Here is a 16,941-nt window from a genome sequence, read left to right as displayed (position 1 = left end):
ATTGAGGAAATTATTTTTTAAAATTTTAGCTAACTTGAAATGTTTAAATAATTTCCACAGATGCCAAAAATATCTTAAGAATTTAAAAAAAATTTTATTTATTTTAAATTCATATATGGTAAAATTCACTCTTTGAAATACACCTGAGTTTTGATAAATACACAGAGTAAGGGATCTGCCGCCATAATCAAGATATAGTTTTATCACTTCCTGAAATTCCTTTGTAGTCAACCTCTATCACCACACCTAATCACTGATAAACACTGATCTATCTGTCTCTATGTTTTTGCCTACAAATGACTTAAGTAAATCAAATCATACACTGACAAATTTGAGTTGTGATGGCTCCCTTGCAAACTTTATCCTGGAGGCTGAGGAAGGATACATCAACAGGCACAGAGGTTCCAGTGCAGGATGTAGCAGTCAACGTTGTATGGGCAAATGACACACACCTACACATCCTTTCAGTAAGGAAAAGATGACTATAGGAGACATCTTAAAATTGGGGGTGGGTATTAGAAATTTAATATAAAGAGAAAATATTTAATACCTGAGCAAGCAGTGGTCCTCGGATTCGCCTCAGAACCTCAGATCCATCCCAGATGCTAGAATTCAGACTTCCTGGTTGGGGCTGACAAAAGAGGAAAACACACACACAAAGTCTGGAATACTGTGAGACTCCAGGTGACTTATCTGCTGTTGGGAGAATAAGGCTTCAAAAGAGCCTCAACAGCTTAATTATAGCACTCTAGCATACACATTCCCTAACTACCCATCTAGAATTGCTATCATTGGGAATTATAAATTTTCTACAGCATATGCAATTCTGTCATTGTAGTAGATGAAATAAAATGGCAAAGCTTAATACTTCACTTTAATTTTTAGTGCTCTGGTCATAGTAATTTACTCACTTGCAAAACTGGTCTGGTTTGCACTGCCCTCATGATAGCTGGATCTTCTAGTTCATTTTCAATCACCATCTTACTGAGTCTTTCTGCCAGATTCTCCTCATGGTCACCCAACAAGTCCATCTCATCCCTTTCTCCATTGCCTGTTTGTTCATTAACTGCCACTGGTAGCTTCTCTTCTAGTTCAGCCAGGCGCTCATGTGCTTCCTGCCAATCATCATCTATAAGACAATACAGTTCATTTTGTTTGAAAAAGTTTGATAAAATTTTGTTACCCAAATGAACAATTCCAACTCCAGAACACAGGTGGAAGGTTAAGTTATGAGTCAAAATATAGGAGATAAGGTTTAATCTAAGGGAAACACAACATATGCTTAAACAGCAAATACCATCGCACCAGAAATAAAATCCAAGCATTTGGATTAAATAGCTGAAAACATTATCAATGATGTTCAAACTATATTATAAAGCAGACTTCTAAACTGGTGATAGATAAGCATATTTCTACCTGTTGGTTTTGAGACTCTATGGCATTAGGCAAAAACTTAAAAAAGTTAAAACCCATACCATTAGCATACAACTTTCTCTTAGATTATAACTGTTATCTTCTTTACAAGCTTTTTAATCCATTCGTTTTATTCAATTAATATCTGGTAAGCGTCTATTATTTGACAAGCACTCTTAAGGTGTGTGGGATACAGGAGTGTACAAAACAGACAGGGATCTCTCCTTTGTGCAACCTTCATTCAAGTAGAGATATATAAAAGACAATAGCATAATGAATAATTAGTATATTAGAAAATGAAAATGTTTCAGGAATAAGGAGCATGTGAGGCAGACTGAAAATTTTATATAGATTGTCCCAGGTAGGCCTCATTGAGAAAGTGACATTTGAACAAAATTTCCAAAGAGTAAGAGAGCTAGCCATGTAGATATTTGGAAAAAGAGGGTTCCAAGCAGAGGGACGATCAGTAGAAAGGCTTTAAGGGGAGAGAACCATCACAGGTCAAAAAGTAAGGAGAGGAAGCCCATCCAGGGTTTCTGGACCACTGTGAATGAAATAAGGGGTCAATAGAAGTTCTGATGTGGCTTAACTTTTTCTTTAAAAAAAAAAAAAAAAAAAAAAATCACTCTGGCTGCTGTGTTGGAAACAGGCTGGGGAAGGCAGGGGACAATTCTAGACACACAGAAGCCTGTCAGGCAGCTGCTGCATTAAGCCCAGGGAGAAGGGCCCAGTGACTTGGCCCAGGGTCAATTCCTGTTTCAACTGTGTCTTTGCTACTCCTACACACTACTATACAGTCTGCACCACTAACATTAAGGTTCTTTTCTCATTTGTTACGATGACACAGCATTGTTTTTGAGTCCGATTACAGCATGGATCTTACTTCTACCACATCTCATTCCAGTTCTTTGCAACCCAATCATTCCATTCTGCTTCCAGCATGAAAACTCTACTCAGGGCTTTACTCCTGTCACCACTCAAATGTGGAAGCCTCTCCCTCCCTCGATGGAACTTTCCTGAAATAATCCTTTCATTTTAATTCTACCTTTACCTCTTCTACACATTTGATGAGGTAATGTGTAGTACTACTTTCTGACCCCCACAATAGACTATTCTTTGTATATGTTATGTATTTTATCCTCATTTTAGTTACATATTTCACATATTCTATAAAATTCAACAGGTATAACAGGTAATTCACTTTATAAAACATAGACTTTCTTTTCTCCACTGACAAAACACATTATTCAAACATGACAAAAACATGTAACTTAAAAAGTTAAAGTTCCCCATAATTCCATAACTATGTTAAGTTTTAAAAAATATGCCAACTGTAAGGGTTAGCTTGTTTTTTTTATTCAAGCAATATATCTTGAATATCTTTTCGTGCATGTGTACATAGGTATAAGCACTAATAATATCTTTCTTTTTAATACCAATATAAGATTCCATTCTATTGATACTAAATTTAACTTATCCCCTGATAAACATTTAGATTTATAATTTTTCAATATGATAGTGTAATCAACATTATACTATCTTAACATTTTTTTTTTTTTTTGAGACAGTCTCAAGCTGTTGTCCTGGGTAGAGTGCCATAGCATCACCATAGCTCACAGCAACCTCAAGCTCTTGGGCTCAAGTGATCCTCTTACCTCAGTTTTTTGTATTTTTAGTAGAGACAGGGTCTCACTCTTGCTCAGAGCTGGTCTCGAACTCATGAGCTCAAGCAATTCACCTGCCTCGGTCTGGCCTTCTAGAATGCTAGGATTATAGGCATGAGCCACCGTGCCCAGCCCTATCTTAAGTGAATATTTAAATAGGCCAATTTCTTACCAGAGTAAGACTACTAACATTTACTACTTTTATCACATGACAATGTATCACATAACACTAGTGATCCAAAAAGTGAGGAAAAGTGGGAATTCATCTGTATAATATTGGTTATCATAGGACCCATTGTCTTGTTGGGCACTGTGGTAGATTTGAATATACTAGTTGTGGTAAAGGGATCTCTTAAATTGTTGATCAACTTGCCATCACTAGAATAAAGGTTGTAGGCAAGAACTATAAAAATATCCTTACCTAAGCCTCTAGATTGGATGTGGGACTTCTTTCTAATCATGAGGTATTTTCTTTTCTACCCACAGCTTCCTCTTACTTGAGTGTCCAGTCAGGTGACACTCTTCCTCTGAAATGTCATCTTACAAAAAGAACCTAAGGTAGCCATTTTAATATGATGACCTACCCTGATGTGCATACTTTGATGTGCATACCCTGATGTGGTCAAAAAACAAAAAAAATCCACTTTAGATGAACATTTTAGTACTAATTTAAATGACTAGCCATCTGAAATAAATAAAGAGCAACATAATTAAAAGTCAATTGTGACATTAAAATTTATGTCATTCTTGGTAAGGAAAGAGTAAGCTCAGACAGGATAAATTGTTTTTTTTTTTGTTTGTTTTTTGCAATTTTAATAATGTAGCAATTACAAAAGAGTGTTAAGTCTATAATCCTAGATGTAAAATTTTTATTTTATTTTTTTCTTGAGACCGAGTCTCATTGTGTCGCCATTGGTAGAGTGCCGTAGGATCATAGCTCACAGCAACCTCAAATTTTTGGGCTCAAGCAATTCTCTTGCCTCACCCTCCTGAGTAGCTGGGACTATAGACATCCACTACGATGCCCAGCTATTTTTAGAGATGAGGTCTTGTTCTACCTCAGGGTGGTCTTGAACCTGAGCTCAGGCAAACCACCCACTTCAGACTTCCAGAGTGCTGAGATTACAGGCGTGAGCCACCACACCTGGCTCTAGATGTAAGGATTTTAAAAAATATTTATTTTCAGCTCAGCATCTGTAGCTTAAGCGGCTAAGGCACCAGCCACATGCACCAGAGCTGGTGGGTTCAAATCTAGCCCGGGCTTGCCAAACAACAATGACAACTACAACCAAAAAATAACCAGGTGTTGTGGCAGGCGCCTATAGTCCCAGCTACTTGGGAGGCTGAGGCAAGACACTCGCTTAAGCCCAGGAGTTGGAGATTGCTGTGAACTGTGACACCATGGCACTCTACCCAGGGTGACAGCTTGAGGCTCTGTCTCAAAAAAAAAAAAAAAATAAAATAAAATAAATATTTATTTTCCAAATTAAAAAAGTTCATTTTCTTAATAAATTGTTTATAATGCAGTAGAGTTCAAATTTGCATTGTTTTCATTTACCACTTACATATTCATGTTTGCTAACAACCCCTACCAAATATGGATAATCCAGTTTATCCTTAACAATATTTTAAAAACACTGAATAGCCAGTCTCTGAAGACAGATCTGTTGTATTAACTGTTAATTATATGCTGTATTATACTGTCAAACACATAAGCAAAGCAATCTATGTCACAGAATACCACTAACATTTTAGTTTTTTCTTACTCTTGTGGAAAATCATCTGAAGTGGTATGTCAGGTCTCATGCCCTTATTTTAAAAGAGTTTTTCAGCCCTATTTTTCAAGTTACCTAAAAAATATGGTTACTTAGATATGCTAATCTTTGACATTAATCCATTATCAGTAAAAATGATAAAAAGCAGGCAAAAGAATAACAAAGAAATGAAGGGAATGAGATATCAGCAATAACTAATTAACCTATATCCTGATGTGGGTTACTGAATTCATGGCTGCTTCTATAAACTTGCACTTGTAATAACTCTGTAATAACTCCCCAGAAACTTTTTTTTTTTTTTTTGAGACAGTCTCACTATGTCACCCTCAGTAGAGTGCTGTGGTATCACAGTTCACAGTAACCTCTAACTCTTGGGCTTAAGCGATTCTTTTGCCTCAGTCTCCTAAGTAGCTGGGACCACAGGTGCCTGCCACAATACCCAGCTATTTTTTTTTTTTTTTTGGCTGTAGTTGTCATTGTTGTTTGGCAGGCCCAGGCTGGGTTCGAACCCACCATCTCCGGTATATGTGGCTGGAGCCCTAGCCGCTGAGCTACAGATGCCAAGCCCAGAAACTGTTCTTATGGATATTTCTGAATAAAAACAAATAAAGAGGAACTAGAGTTGATTTAATTTTAAGGCAATCTCAATTCCTAAACATCACAGCAGCTATCTACAAAAGAGAAGTAGAAAGAATGGGGAGGCCTTCCAAGTGGAAGCAGCAGATTTACAAAGATTCCTAAAAGACTGTTTTAACAAAGCTGGTAGTTTATGCTAATAATTGTATTTATAGTTACTTAACCTCTCGCCACTCTGTCACTCTTCCTCTTTTGTTAAAATGAGGATAGTAATAGTACCTACCCTAACAAGGTTGCTGTGGGGAGTTAATAAGTAAAACTTCTAGAATGGTGCCTAGCATATAATAAACACCATTTAAGTATAAGCTACCTTTAGAGAATAAGTTAGGATTTTTATAACACATTTATTGTTCTAAGATGAAGCAAACATTTTTTTGTGCAAAATACAGTAACTAGTTTAAGAGAAGATGACATCACCAAGATGTGAAATCAACCCAAGTACCCATCAACACATGAGTGGATTAATAAACTGTGTTATCAGTATACCATGGAAAAAAAAAAAAAGAGAAGATGACATCAGAATCTTTGTAGCCAGTAACCTAAAACACCCACTTAAAAAGAGGTATTATTCAAGATGCTGACTCCATGAATTAAAAATCATCAAATCCAAACATGTGAAAGGTCGACATTTCACCTCCTAGTTAAACTCTCTATACCAGGAGCAAGAAAACCTGTACAGGGAAATCACAGAAATCACAAGTTAACTTAGCAATTTTCTTTTCATAGTATTTATATCAAGATGTTGTTAGGAATTAAGATTTTCACATTACAATTAAGAATATTATACTTTCTAGCTGGGCATTGTGGCATGTGCCCCTAGTCCCAGCTACTTGGGAGGCTGAGGCAAACAGAATCACTTTAAGCCCAAGAGTTTGAAGTTGCTGTGAGCTGTGATGCCACAGCGCTCTACCAACGGCGGCAAAGCGAGTCTGTCTCGGAAAAAAAAAAAAAATACTGTGCTCTCAAAGGAAACGGCTCATGTTTGGATATATTTTCTCCATTATAAACTTTGTTGACCAAAGAGTTCTTCTTAGTCATCCATCTCCCCTAGGGTATAACATGGGCTAACCACATGCTATTTCATTGCCTTTCCTTTGTAGTACCTGTCTTATACTCATATGACAAGGGGTTTTTCAACATGTGTATATTTTCTTCTTTTCCATCATATATTAAATGAAAAATATAGTTCTGCACATTCCTAACATTCTTTTCTTTCTTCTCTTTTTAAAATTTTGGTCAAACTGCTGGGCTTAGGTGATCCCCCTGACTTGGCCTCCCAAGAAGCTGGGACTACAGGAATATGCCACCATACCTGGCTAATTTTTAAATTTTCTGTAGAAACAAGGTCTCACTATGTTGCTCTAACTGTTGCAAACTTCTGACCACAAGCGATCCATCCACCTTGGCTTCCTAAATTACTGGGATTACAGGTATGAACCTTTGCACATGGCCTCAACATCCTTTTTTTTTGAGACAGAGTCTCACTCAGTCACCCTGGTTGAGTGCCATGGCGTCATAGCTCACAGCAACTTCAAACTCTTGGGCTCAAATGATTCTCTTGCTTCAGCCTCCCAAGTAGCTGAGACTACAGGTGCCCACCACAATGCCTGGCTATTTTTAGGGACAGGAGTCTAGCTTTTGCTCAGGCTAGTTTTGAACCGCTGAGCTTAATGAATCTGCCTACCTTGGCTTCCCAGAGTGCTGGGATTTCAGGCATGAAATTCGTGCCTAGCCCTTATAACATCCTTTGAAGGTAACGTTATTCCCATCTTATAAGGGGAAATGGAAACTCAGGAAGGAAAAAAAAAAAGTCTTCACAGAACTCTGGAAGTCCATGAGAAGGCAAGACTATTCTCCTTCTGTCCAGGTTCAAAACTGAAGACAATGTTACTATGCTGTCATATCTTAATATAATGTCTATAAATCAATTCCATCAACTTCATTCTAATACTGAGAATTTTTTGAAAAATGGTAACATTTAGTATAATATTTTAATAGAAAAAGAATTTTAGAAACAGGCACACAATGTTTATGAGTTCTATTATATTCAATTGGTTATTACTAATCTATCTCCCCAAATATAATCTGCAATTCGTATCTGTTTCCTGCTTGTATAATTTTACTTTATGTTCCTTTCCCTGTGATTTTCATGGAGAAGGAGAACAGCATCATATGTCAAGATGTCATCCTCCTGGACAATCTCACCACCTAACCTAAGGTATAATCCAAGAGGTCCTTGATCTTGATTCTCTCCCACTGTAAGCCTAGCTTCTACTTTCTTTTTTTACTTTTTAGAGACAGTGTCTCACTTTGTCGCACTTGGTGGAGTGCGGTGACATCATAGCTCATAACAACTTGCAGCTCTCGGGCTTAGGCAATTCTCTGCCTCCTGAGTAGCTGGGACTACAGGTGCCCACCACAACACCTGGCTATTTTTTTGTTGTTGTTGTTGTTGTTGTTGCAGTTTGGCTGGGGCCAGGTTTGAACCCACCACCCTCAGTATATGGGGCCAACACCCAACTCACTGAGCCACAGGTGCCACCCTAGCTTCTACTTTCAACACTTTCCTCGCTGCTCCCAATAGTAAAGTTTTAGCTCTCTACTGAATTTTGTAAATTATTTACAATAAACTTTTTCATTTTTGCCAGTTCATTCAACTTCATATAAGCATTAATAAATTTCATTATTAAATTGTTTAAGTCACTGCAAAACCAGTACCCATTATAACACTTGAAGTCCTCTTATTTGTTTTTGATACTCAATGTCTTGGGATTACCTACTACTGGTAAATTTCCTCTTCTTCCTCATTCCTTAACTTTGAATATTTGTTACACAGACAGAAGTGGTATGACTTCAAAGAAATCACACATACTTACACATCCCAACATAAATATAATTGCTGCTTTTCAACACCACAGCCTAAGCAAAAATATCAGCACTCACTCTTACCTATTCATTCGAAAAAAGTTTAACTTCTTAGTCCACTTGTTCTAAACTTGTTCTAGGGAGCATCTGTTCTCAAACTTTATCATAGAAGTTTCCTTCTTAAATTCTCTATCTCATTATTTATAAACCCTGTGACCTGTAATCTTAGTTTGGCTCTTTAACTTTTTTCAGCTCTTAGTATATTCTATCTATCTGCAGGGATGGAAAAAATTTCAACCAAAGCACAACACTTTTCTAAGTTAGGAAGATTTTCTATGACCAAGATTCTTGGTATAAAAAACTTTTTACTTTTTTAAAGATACAATAAGACAACCCCACAGTTAAAAGGATACACAAATAATAGACTGAATTTAAAAACACATACCTACATACTAGAATCTGCATTTTACTAGTCCACTAGTTTTCCTTCAGTTACATGTTCTACAAATAAAAATTCTTCTCAATTATTTTAAATCTCTTTTAAATGTCTGCTTCTCTAGACATTTGAATGTTTTTTTTTTCTTTTTTTCCTTAGAATTCCATCTCCAGAATTTTTCTTTTCTTTTTTTTTCTTTTGAGACAGAGTCTTGCTTTGTCATCCTTGGTAGAGTGCCATGGCATCACAGCTCACAGCAACCTCAAACTCTTGGGCTTAAGAGATTCTCTTGCCTCAGCCTCCCAAGTAGCTGGGATGATAGGCACCTGCCACAATGCCCGGCTGTTTTTTTGTTGTAGTTGTCATTGTTGTTTGGCAGGTCTGGGCCAGAGTTTGAACCTGCCAAGCCTGAGCCCTGGTGTATGTGGCCAGCACCCTAGCTGCAAAGCTACAGGTGCCAAGCCCAGAATGAATTTCTTATAGTAGCAACTGAGAGCCTAAGGTCATATAGCCAGAAGGGACAAGGCTTAGAGAGTAAGCTTGGTTTAGAAAACCTTGTTTTCTGGGTGAGGCAAAAGGATGCCTGGAGGAGCAGAATGGATTCTTCCAATAAACAATGAACTACTCAGACTGAGATCAAGAACCCAAGTATTGCTTGCCAAATTAGTGAATGAGGTACTCCTACCAAGACAAAGCACTTTATAAGCAAGCATTTGACAAGATAGAGAGGCCAAGGTGATATTATAAAGATGTCACATACCAACTGCACCTGACCCAAATGTATCATCATTGAATTGATCAATCTCTTCATCTTCCTCTCCCAGGCCCTGAAATGCATCTTCATCTTCATCTAGAGGACAATCCTCCAAAGACTAAAAAAAAAAGACATTAGGTATTCATGAAACTCACATCATCATTAAAAAAGGTTCTAAAAATATTCACCTTACCTTTCCAATGAACATAATAGTTTCATTATGACTTTTTTAAAAGATGGCATTTTTTCCCTCTCCCCAATTTCCCTAATATTGGAGGATTTCATTATCTTTCCTTCAGTTCCTATTTACTATTTCTTATTTCATTTAACTCTCCCCACAAGCATTCTATTTCTCCATTTTATCAAGAATCTAATAATAGCATTTCCTCATGCAACTGAGAAATTAGGCCCACGACTTCCTTTACATCACTGGTTGGAATAGTGATGACAATTAAAAATGAACACTATTATTTTGCTCGAGTTTTATGTATTTTTCAGCAAAATTCTCATTTTCCTAATTACATTCATGTCTACTTTTTAACTAATTATCCCGTTTTAAAGCTTTTTCTTCATTTTTCATCCTCACCTTTTACAGACCTAAACTCTTTTTTTTTTTAGAGATAGAGTCTCACTGTACTGCCTTTGGTAGAGTGCCATGGTGTCACAGCTCACAGCAACCTCCAACTTCTGCGCTTAGGCGATTCTCTTGCCTCAGCCTCCCAAGTAGCTGGGACTACAGGCGCCCATCACGATGCCCGGCTATTTTTTTGTTGCAGTTTGGTTGGGGCCGGGTTCAAACCCACCATCCTCGGTATATTGGGCCACCGCCCTAGACCTAAACTTTTAATGACAAAACAAAAAGCTAGGTTTTTTCAACCACCATTAAGTGAACTCTGGAAAAGCTGTGATACTACAAATTCTGGTAATTCAGACTGGCTTCATTCTTAGAAGCAGGGCGAACATGGGCAAGTCATTGCTTCTGATTAACTCATCAAATACTTTTAGGAATCTATTGAATCTAATTAGGGCTTTGTACCAGGCTCATCTTATGTGTGTCCTATTTTAAACATTTTTTCCCCCTTCACTTCAGTTTTATTCAACTGATTTATTCTCCAAGTTTTCTTTAGTAAGAAAAACCTTAGGTTTGGTCTTGGATCACTCCTATTAAGTACGTTGCCAGTTTTCAAAGTTCAGAATTGGAATTCCACATTCTATCAGTATGGGGGTGTTCGATATAAAATCCTCGCTTGGCTATCTCTTAGCTAAGCTGTTCCCCAAAAAAAGTTTAGGCCGAAGAGCTGTTCTACTCATCCTAGAGACAAATCAGGCACGCAACTACTAATTTATCAGAGGCAACTTCCAGCAGTAATCACAAACATTTAACCAAATCACAGCTTTTTATCATTGAAAATATTGTCAGGAATCATCCAGATCAATTCTTTCATTCTACAAATCTAGAAACTTTACATCCAGAGATTCGGAGTAGCTCAAGGTCACACCCAGTAAGCTAGTGACAGGACAGGACTTTGTTGCTGTAACTACAATCTCAGACCTGTCACCAAAACCGCGGAACTTCTGCAGGACACGCCCCCCTCCCGTCGCGGAGCTCTCTTTAGTCAGTCGCCCGGGTCCAAGGGCAGGTTCAGGCCCCTGGGACTTGCCCGGGGCCTGAGTGTATGGGAGGAGGGTGTGGGAATGTAACTGGAGTTGGGGGTGGGAGTTCCGGGTCCAGGGCGGGAAACTTGTGTCTTGAGCATTCCTGGGTGACTCTTTCTCATGAAATGCCACCAGGCAGGTGCAATACTCTCCCCTCTAAGGCTCCACTAGGGGTGGGGCCGGGGGTGCTCTGATTAAGGAACTTAACGGGCCCTCCCTACACAAAACGGAGGCCAGCTCTCCCCAGCGGCAACTAATGGGACAGTTCCACCCCTTAAAGCCCGCTCATAGCCCCAGGATTAAACCCACAACCCCAGGCTAGTCGGGCAGGGCCCCGTCCCAAGGCTCCCGCAGTCCACCCCCGCCCCTAAGGAGCCGCGGGACTGGCGCTCAGAGAGCGAGAGAGGAAAAGGGGCGCGTGAGGGAAGGAGGGGTCACTTCCGGTCGCAAGAACTCACCTCGTAGCGGAACATTCTTGGGGAGGGGGGAGGGAGCGGGGAGGGGAGTGGGGGGAGGGAGGGAAGAAGTGCTGACTCCCCGGCTCCTCCGTTCGTGGGTCTTCCACCGGCTCGCGACCCCTGGCCGCGCCGTACGCCGGAGCGTGCGTGGGAACGTGCGCAGGCGCGCCTTGGGCAGGACTGCCGCTCCGCCCGGCGCCCGGCGGCGGCTGCGCGGGGACGAATTTGGCGTCTCGCGTCCTAGTCTCGGCGGCGGGAAGGAGGTCCCGTGGCGAGAGACTGCGCACGCGCTGACCGTCAAGGGCTTCCCTTCGTTCGGAACTCGCAGCTCCGCCTCCTGGCCCTGCTTGGCGGGCCGGGCTGGGAGGGCTGTCACGAGTTTTCCGTCAGCGACCCGGCGGAGAAAACCCTTGTGATTGTCACAAGATATGACTTCGAAGATTCCTGTCCTTAGCCTGGGCTGGGAGATAAGGAGATTCCTGGGCTGTTTTTCTAGCGTTCAGCACGCTCTTCGGCCTGCTCGGGAGTCTTCCTTTGTGGTCTGCACCTTCTGGAGAGAAAATAGGATGTAAAGTTCGTGGTCCCTGAAAGGGGCAGACTTAGCCACTTTTCAGCGGCTTGTCTCCTGCTGAATCAAAAGCAGGTCGGGGCTGTGATTTATGTGGCTTAAGGTGATGAAGGCATCTGGTCTTTTTTTAAAAAAAAGCCGAGACGTATTTGGGGAGGTTTAACTAGGGTGATATTTTTAGGCGCCAGGTGCATCAGGCACGTGGAGTGAGAGAGTCATAAAGGGCAGCACAGCCATGGGCTGCTGATCCGGGACAGCTGTGTGATCTTCCACCCTGGGTGACGCCGCTCCTGAGAGGGTCGAGTCCAGGAAACAAAGTGTCTGGCTTACAAGCCTGGGCACCCTGTTTCCAGAAGTCTCTTTGGTGGTTTGTTACTTCCTCCTGCATTTTGCATGCCCTTTAAGCCCGTTAAAACTATTGCTACTACCCCCCAATGGCGACTAAATTTGCACCACAAAGAATGAATTCTTGTGGAATTCGCAACCCATTTCTTTGTGTATTTTTCTTTTCTTTCCCTTTTCTTTTTTTTTTTTTTTAAATTTTTCCTACGTTGTCTATTTTTAGTAGAGATGGGGTCTCGCTTGGCCCTGTCTGGTCTGTAACTCCTGAGTCAGATGATCCACCAGAGTGCTAGGAGGCGTGAGTCACCGGCTTCTGCTTTTTATTTTAGGTACAGTCTGTGTCGCCCTGGCTGGAGTGCAGTGCCAAGATCATACAACACTGCAGCCTCGAACTTTTGGGCTCACGCAGTCCTCCTGACTCAGCCTCGCAAGTAGCTGGGACTCCAGGCACGCAGTTATTTTTAAAATTTTTGTAGCGGTTGGGTCTGGATATGTTGACCAGACAGGTGACTCCTCGCCTCAAACGATTCTTTTGCGGAAGTTTGCCTTTCCAAAGTTGGGATAACAGATGTGAGCGATCCACAGGCCTCTTAGTATCCTAAAATGAAGCCTCGCCTACGGATGGCATGCAGTAAATTACTTACACGTTAGTGTTGATTGGATTAATTAGACATTGAGTACTGGAAACAGTGGATTTCGACTTAGAAGTTCTAGGTGGGAATCAGTGCTTTGTCAGCGGTTATGAGATATTGGACAACTTACATAAACATCTCAGAGCCTTAGTTTCTAAAAGTGGTACGTTACCTGTATGGCAGAGTAGTGGTTCAATGAAAGGATAATACTACTACTACTACTACTAGTATTAGTAGTAGAAGGCTGCCTGGCCCTCTGCTACATGCTTCATATGGATTTTCTCATTGTATCTGTTCTTATGTGCCCCAGTGACGTAGGTATTACTATTTTTTTTCCCACTTTATAGATGAGGAACCTAAGGATTAGAGACATTAAGTAATTTTCCTCAAAGCACCCAATGGCAAATGGAAAGCTGGCAGCTGTGATTTCTCTGACTCCAGAATCTCTTAATGCCAAAATAACAAAAACAATTGTTTGTGTGAACCACTCCTGAATCTTAAAGAAGTGGAGCAACTCTTTAATTGGCTTGCACCCATAGCACAGTGGTTAGGGCGCCAGTGGCATACACCAAGGCTGGCGGTTCCAACTGGCTAGGCCAGGTAAAGGACAATGACAACTGCAATAAGAAAAAATAGCTGGGCATTGTGGCAGCCTGTAGTCCTAGCTACTTGGGAGACTGAGGCAAGAGAATCCCTTAAACCCAAAAGTTTCAGGTTGCTGTAAGTTGTGATGCCACAGCACTCTACCAAGGGTCACATAGTGAGACTGTCTCAAAAAAAGTAGTGTAGGCCGGGGATAAGATGATGATTGATTTTCAAGCATGCATGGAACATTATAAAACATTGAGATTAGGCAACAGTAGGTTTTAATAATTCCCAAAGAATTGGCGCTATGTAGACCAAGGGTTGGCAAATTATAACCTAGGCTGAATCTGGTTAGCTACCTGTTTTTCGTAAGTAAGGCTTTATTGGAATACAGCTATTCTCATTTATTTATTTTGGTTGCTTTAATCTTATGAAGGTAGAGTTGAATGGATACCGTGTGGCCCCTTACAAAAAGTTTGCTCATCCCTTATGTTGTAGATCTTGTGTTCTAATCATTACATTAGAAATCAATAGAAAAATAAACTGGAAAAAAATCTTATGTTTATTTTTTTTTTATTAAATCATAGCTGTGTACATTAATGCGATCATGGGGCACCATACACTAGTTTCACAGACCATTTGGCATATTTTGATCACTCTGGTTAACATAGCCTTCCTGGCATTTTCTTAGTTATTGTGCTAAGACATTTACATTCTACATTTACTAAGTTTCACATATACCCTTGTAAGATGCACTGCAGGTATAGTCCCACCAATGCCCCTCCCTCCGCCCCCCTCCTCCCTCCCTCCCCTTCCTTTCCTCCTTCCCCCTTTTCTTAGGTTGTAACTGGGTTATAGCTTTCATATGAAAGCCATAAATTAGTTTCATAGTAGGGCTGAGTACATTGGATACTTTTTCTTCCATTCTTGAGATACTTCACTAAGAAGAATATGTTCCAGCTCCATCCACGTAAACACGAAAGAGGTGAAGTCTCCATCTTTCTTTAAGGCTGCATAATATTCCATGGTGTACATATACCACAATTTATTAATCCATTCGTGGATCGATGGGCACTTGGGTTTTTTACATGATTTAGCAATTATGAATAGGGCTGCAATAAACATTCTGGTACAAGTATCTTTGTTATGGTGTGATTTTTTGGTCTTCTGGGTATGTGCCTAGTAGAGGAATTATAGGATTGAATGGCGGGTCTATTTTTAGATCTCTAAGTGTTCTCCAAACATCTTTCCAAAGGGAATGTGTTAATTTGCATTCCCACCAGCAGTGTAGAAGTGTTCCCTATTCTCCACATCCATGCCAACATCTCTGGTCTTGGGATTTTGTGATATAGGCTAATCTTACTGGAGTTAGATGATAACTCAAAGTAGTTTTGATTTGCATTTCTCTGATGATTAAAGATGCTGAGCATTTTTTCATAATGTCTGTAGGCCGCACGCCTGTCTTCTTCAGAGAAGTTTCTCCTCAAATCCCTTGCCCAGCCTGCGATGGAATCACTTGTTCTATTCTTGCTAATGCGTTTGAGTTCTCTGTGGATTCTGGTTATTAAACCTTGTCAGAGACATAACCTGCAAATATCTTCTCTCATTCTGAGGGCTGTCTGCTTGCTTTACTTACTGTGTTCTTGGCTGTGCAGAAGCTTTTTAGTTTGATCAGGTCCCAATAGTGTATTTTTGAAGCTGCTTCAATTGCCCGGGGGGGTCCTCCTCATAAAATACTCGCCCAGACCAATTTCTTCAAGGGTTTTCCCTGCACTCTAATATTATTTTTATAGTTTCATGCCTTAAGTTTAAATCTTCAATCCAATGAGAGTCTATCTTAGTTAATGGTGAAAGGTGTGGGTCCAGTTTCAGTCTTCTACAGGTTGCCAGCCAGTTCACCCAGCACCATTTGTTAAATAGGGTATCTTTTCCCCGCCGAATGTTTTTAATTGGCTTGTCAAAGATTAAATAACGGTAAGTAGCTGGATTCATCTCTTGGTTCTCTATTCTGTTCCAGACATCTACTTCTCTGTTTTTGTGCCAGCACCATGCTGTTTTGATCACTATCGATTTGTAGTATAGTCTGAGATCTGGTAATGTGATTCCTCTGGCTTTGATTTTATTTCTGAGTAATGTCTTGGCTATTCGAGGTTTTTTTTCTGATTCCATATAAAACGAAGTATTGTTTTTTTCAAGCTCTTTACGACAGTGGAGCTTTAATAGGGATTGCGTTAAAATTATATATTGCTTTGGGTAGTATGGACATTTTAACAATGTTGATTCTTCCCAGCCATGAGCATGGTATGTTTTTCCATTTGTTAAAAATCTTATGGTTTCAGAAAAAAAATTTTAAAAACTAATTCATGAACTAAATAAGAAAACATAAGGCTGGGTGCTGTGGCTCACGCCTGTAATCCCGGCACTCTGGGAGGCCAGGGTGGGTAGATTGCCTGAGCTCATAGGTTCGAGACCAGCCTGAGGCAGAGTAAGACCTTGCCTCTAAAAATAGCCGAGTTGCATAGTGGTTAAGATGTCAGCCACATACACTGAGGCTGCCAGGTTGGAACCCAGCCCTGGGCAGCTAAAACAACAATGACAACTACAACAAAATAAAATAGCCAGCTACTTGGGAGGCTGAGGCAAGAGAATCGCTTAAGCCCAAGAGTTTGAAGTTGCTATGAGCTATGACACCATGGCACTCTACTGAAGGTGACGAAGTGAGACTGTCTCTAAATAAATAAATAAAACATAATGGAAAGTAGAAAATATATGTAAAGCTAAATGATAAACATTAACATATGAAAACTTTTAGGATACAGTTGAAACTTTATATAAGAAAATAAGAATGCCTAATTGTAAGTGAACTATGGAATAAACCTAAAAAAAGTACAAAGAATGCAGAGCAGAAATTAAAGACACAGAAAACAGGGTGTCATACACAGGGTAAACAAATTTATTTTTTTTTTTTTAGTAACACCTGTCTGTGAGGTAGATTGAAAGTCCCTTTAAGAGAATAATGTGGCTTTTTCATGAGTTGCATAATAGATCCATTATTAAGATGAAGGTACAAGTTCTTTTCACAAGCTTCAACAAGTCTGAAGAGTGTCCCTTTCATGGATAGGAGAAGAGAGGAGTCCTCTGCATGCCACCTAGGTGG

The 16,941-nt window shown here is 40.0% G+C and overlaps 1 protein-coding gene across 2 annotated transcripts in view; it reads right to left on the bottom strand.

Annotated features, from left to right (window-relative positions):
• Positions 1–11,817, bottom strand: part of PATL1 (PAT1 homolog 1, processing body mRNA decay factor) — a 32,980-nt gene extending 21,163 nt beyond the window's left edge. The window contains exons 1-4 of one of the 2 annotated variants that reach the window (XM_053561665.1): positions 11,658–11,817; positions 9,550–9,661; positions 912–1,129; positions 551–631 (exon numbers count right to left, since the gene is read on the bottom strand). In XM_053561665.1, the coding sequence (XP_053417640.1) occupies positions 551–631; positions 912–1,129; positions 9,550–9,661; positions 11,658–11,672 (426 nt within the window). In that variant the 5' untranslated portion in view covers positions 11,673–11,817. Of the gene's footprint in view, positions 1–550; positions 632–911; positions 1,130–3,498; positions 3,615–9,549; positions 9,662–11,657 lie in introns of those variants that run through there. The other variant, XM_053561664.1, reaches the window with a different exon arrangement.
• Between the last annotated feature and the right edge of the window lie 5,124 nt (positions 11,818–16,941).

Source organism: Nycticebus coucang, chromosome 14 (genome assembly GCF_027406575.1).
Source record: "Nycticebus coucang isolate mNycCou1 chromosome 14, mNycCou1.pri, whole genome shotgun sequence".
NCBI classification, from domain to species: Eukaryota; Metazoa; Chordata; class Mammalia; order Primates; family Lorisidae; genus Nycticebus; species Nycticebus coucang.
The sequence above is the reverse complement of the archived record's forward strand: the minus strand, read 5'-3'. Positions and strand labels throughout refer to the sequence as shown.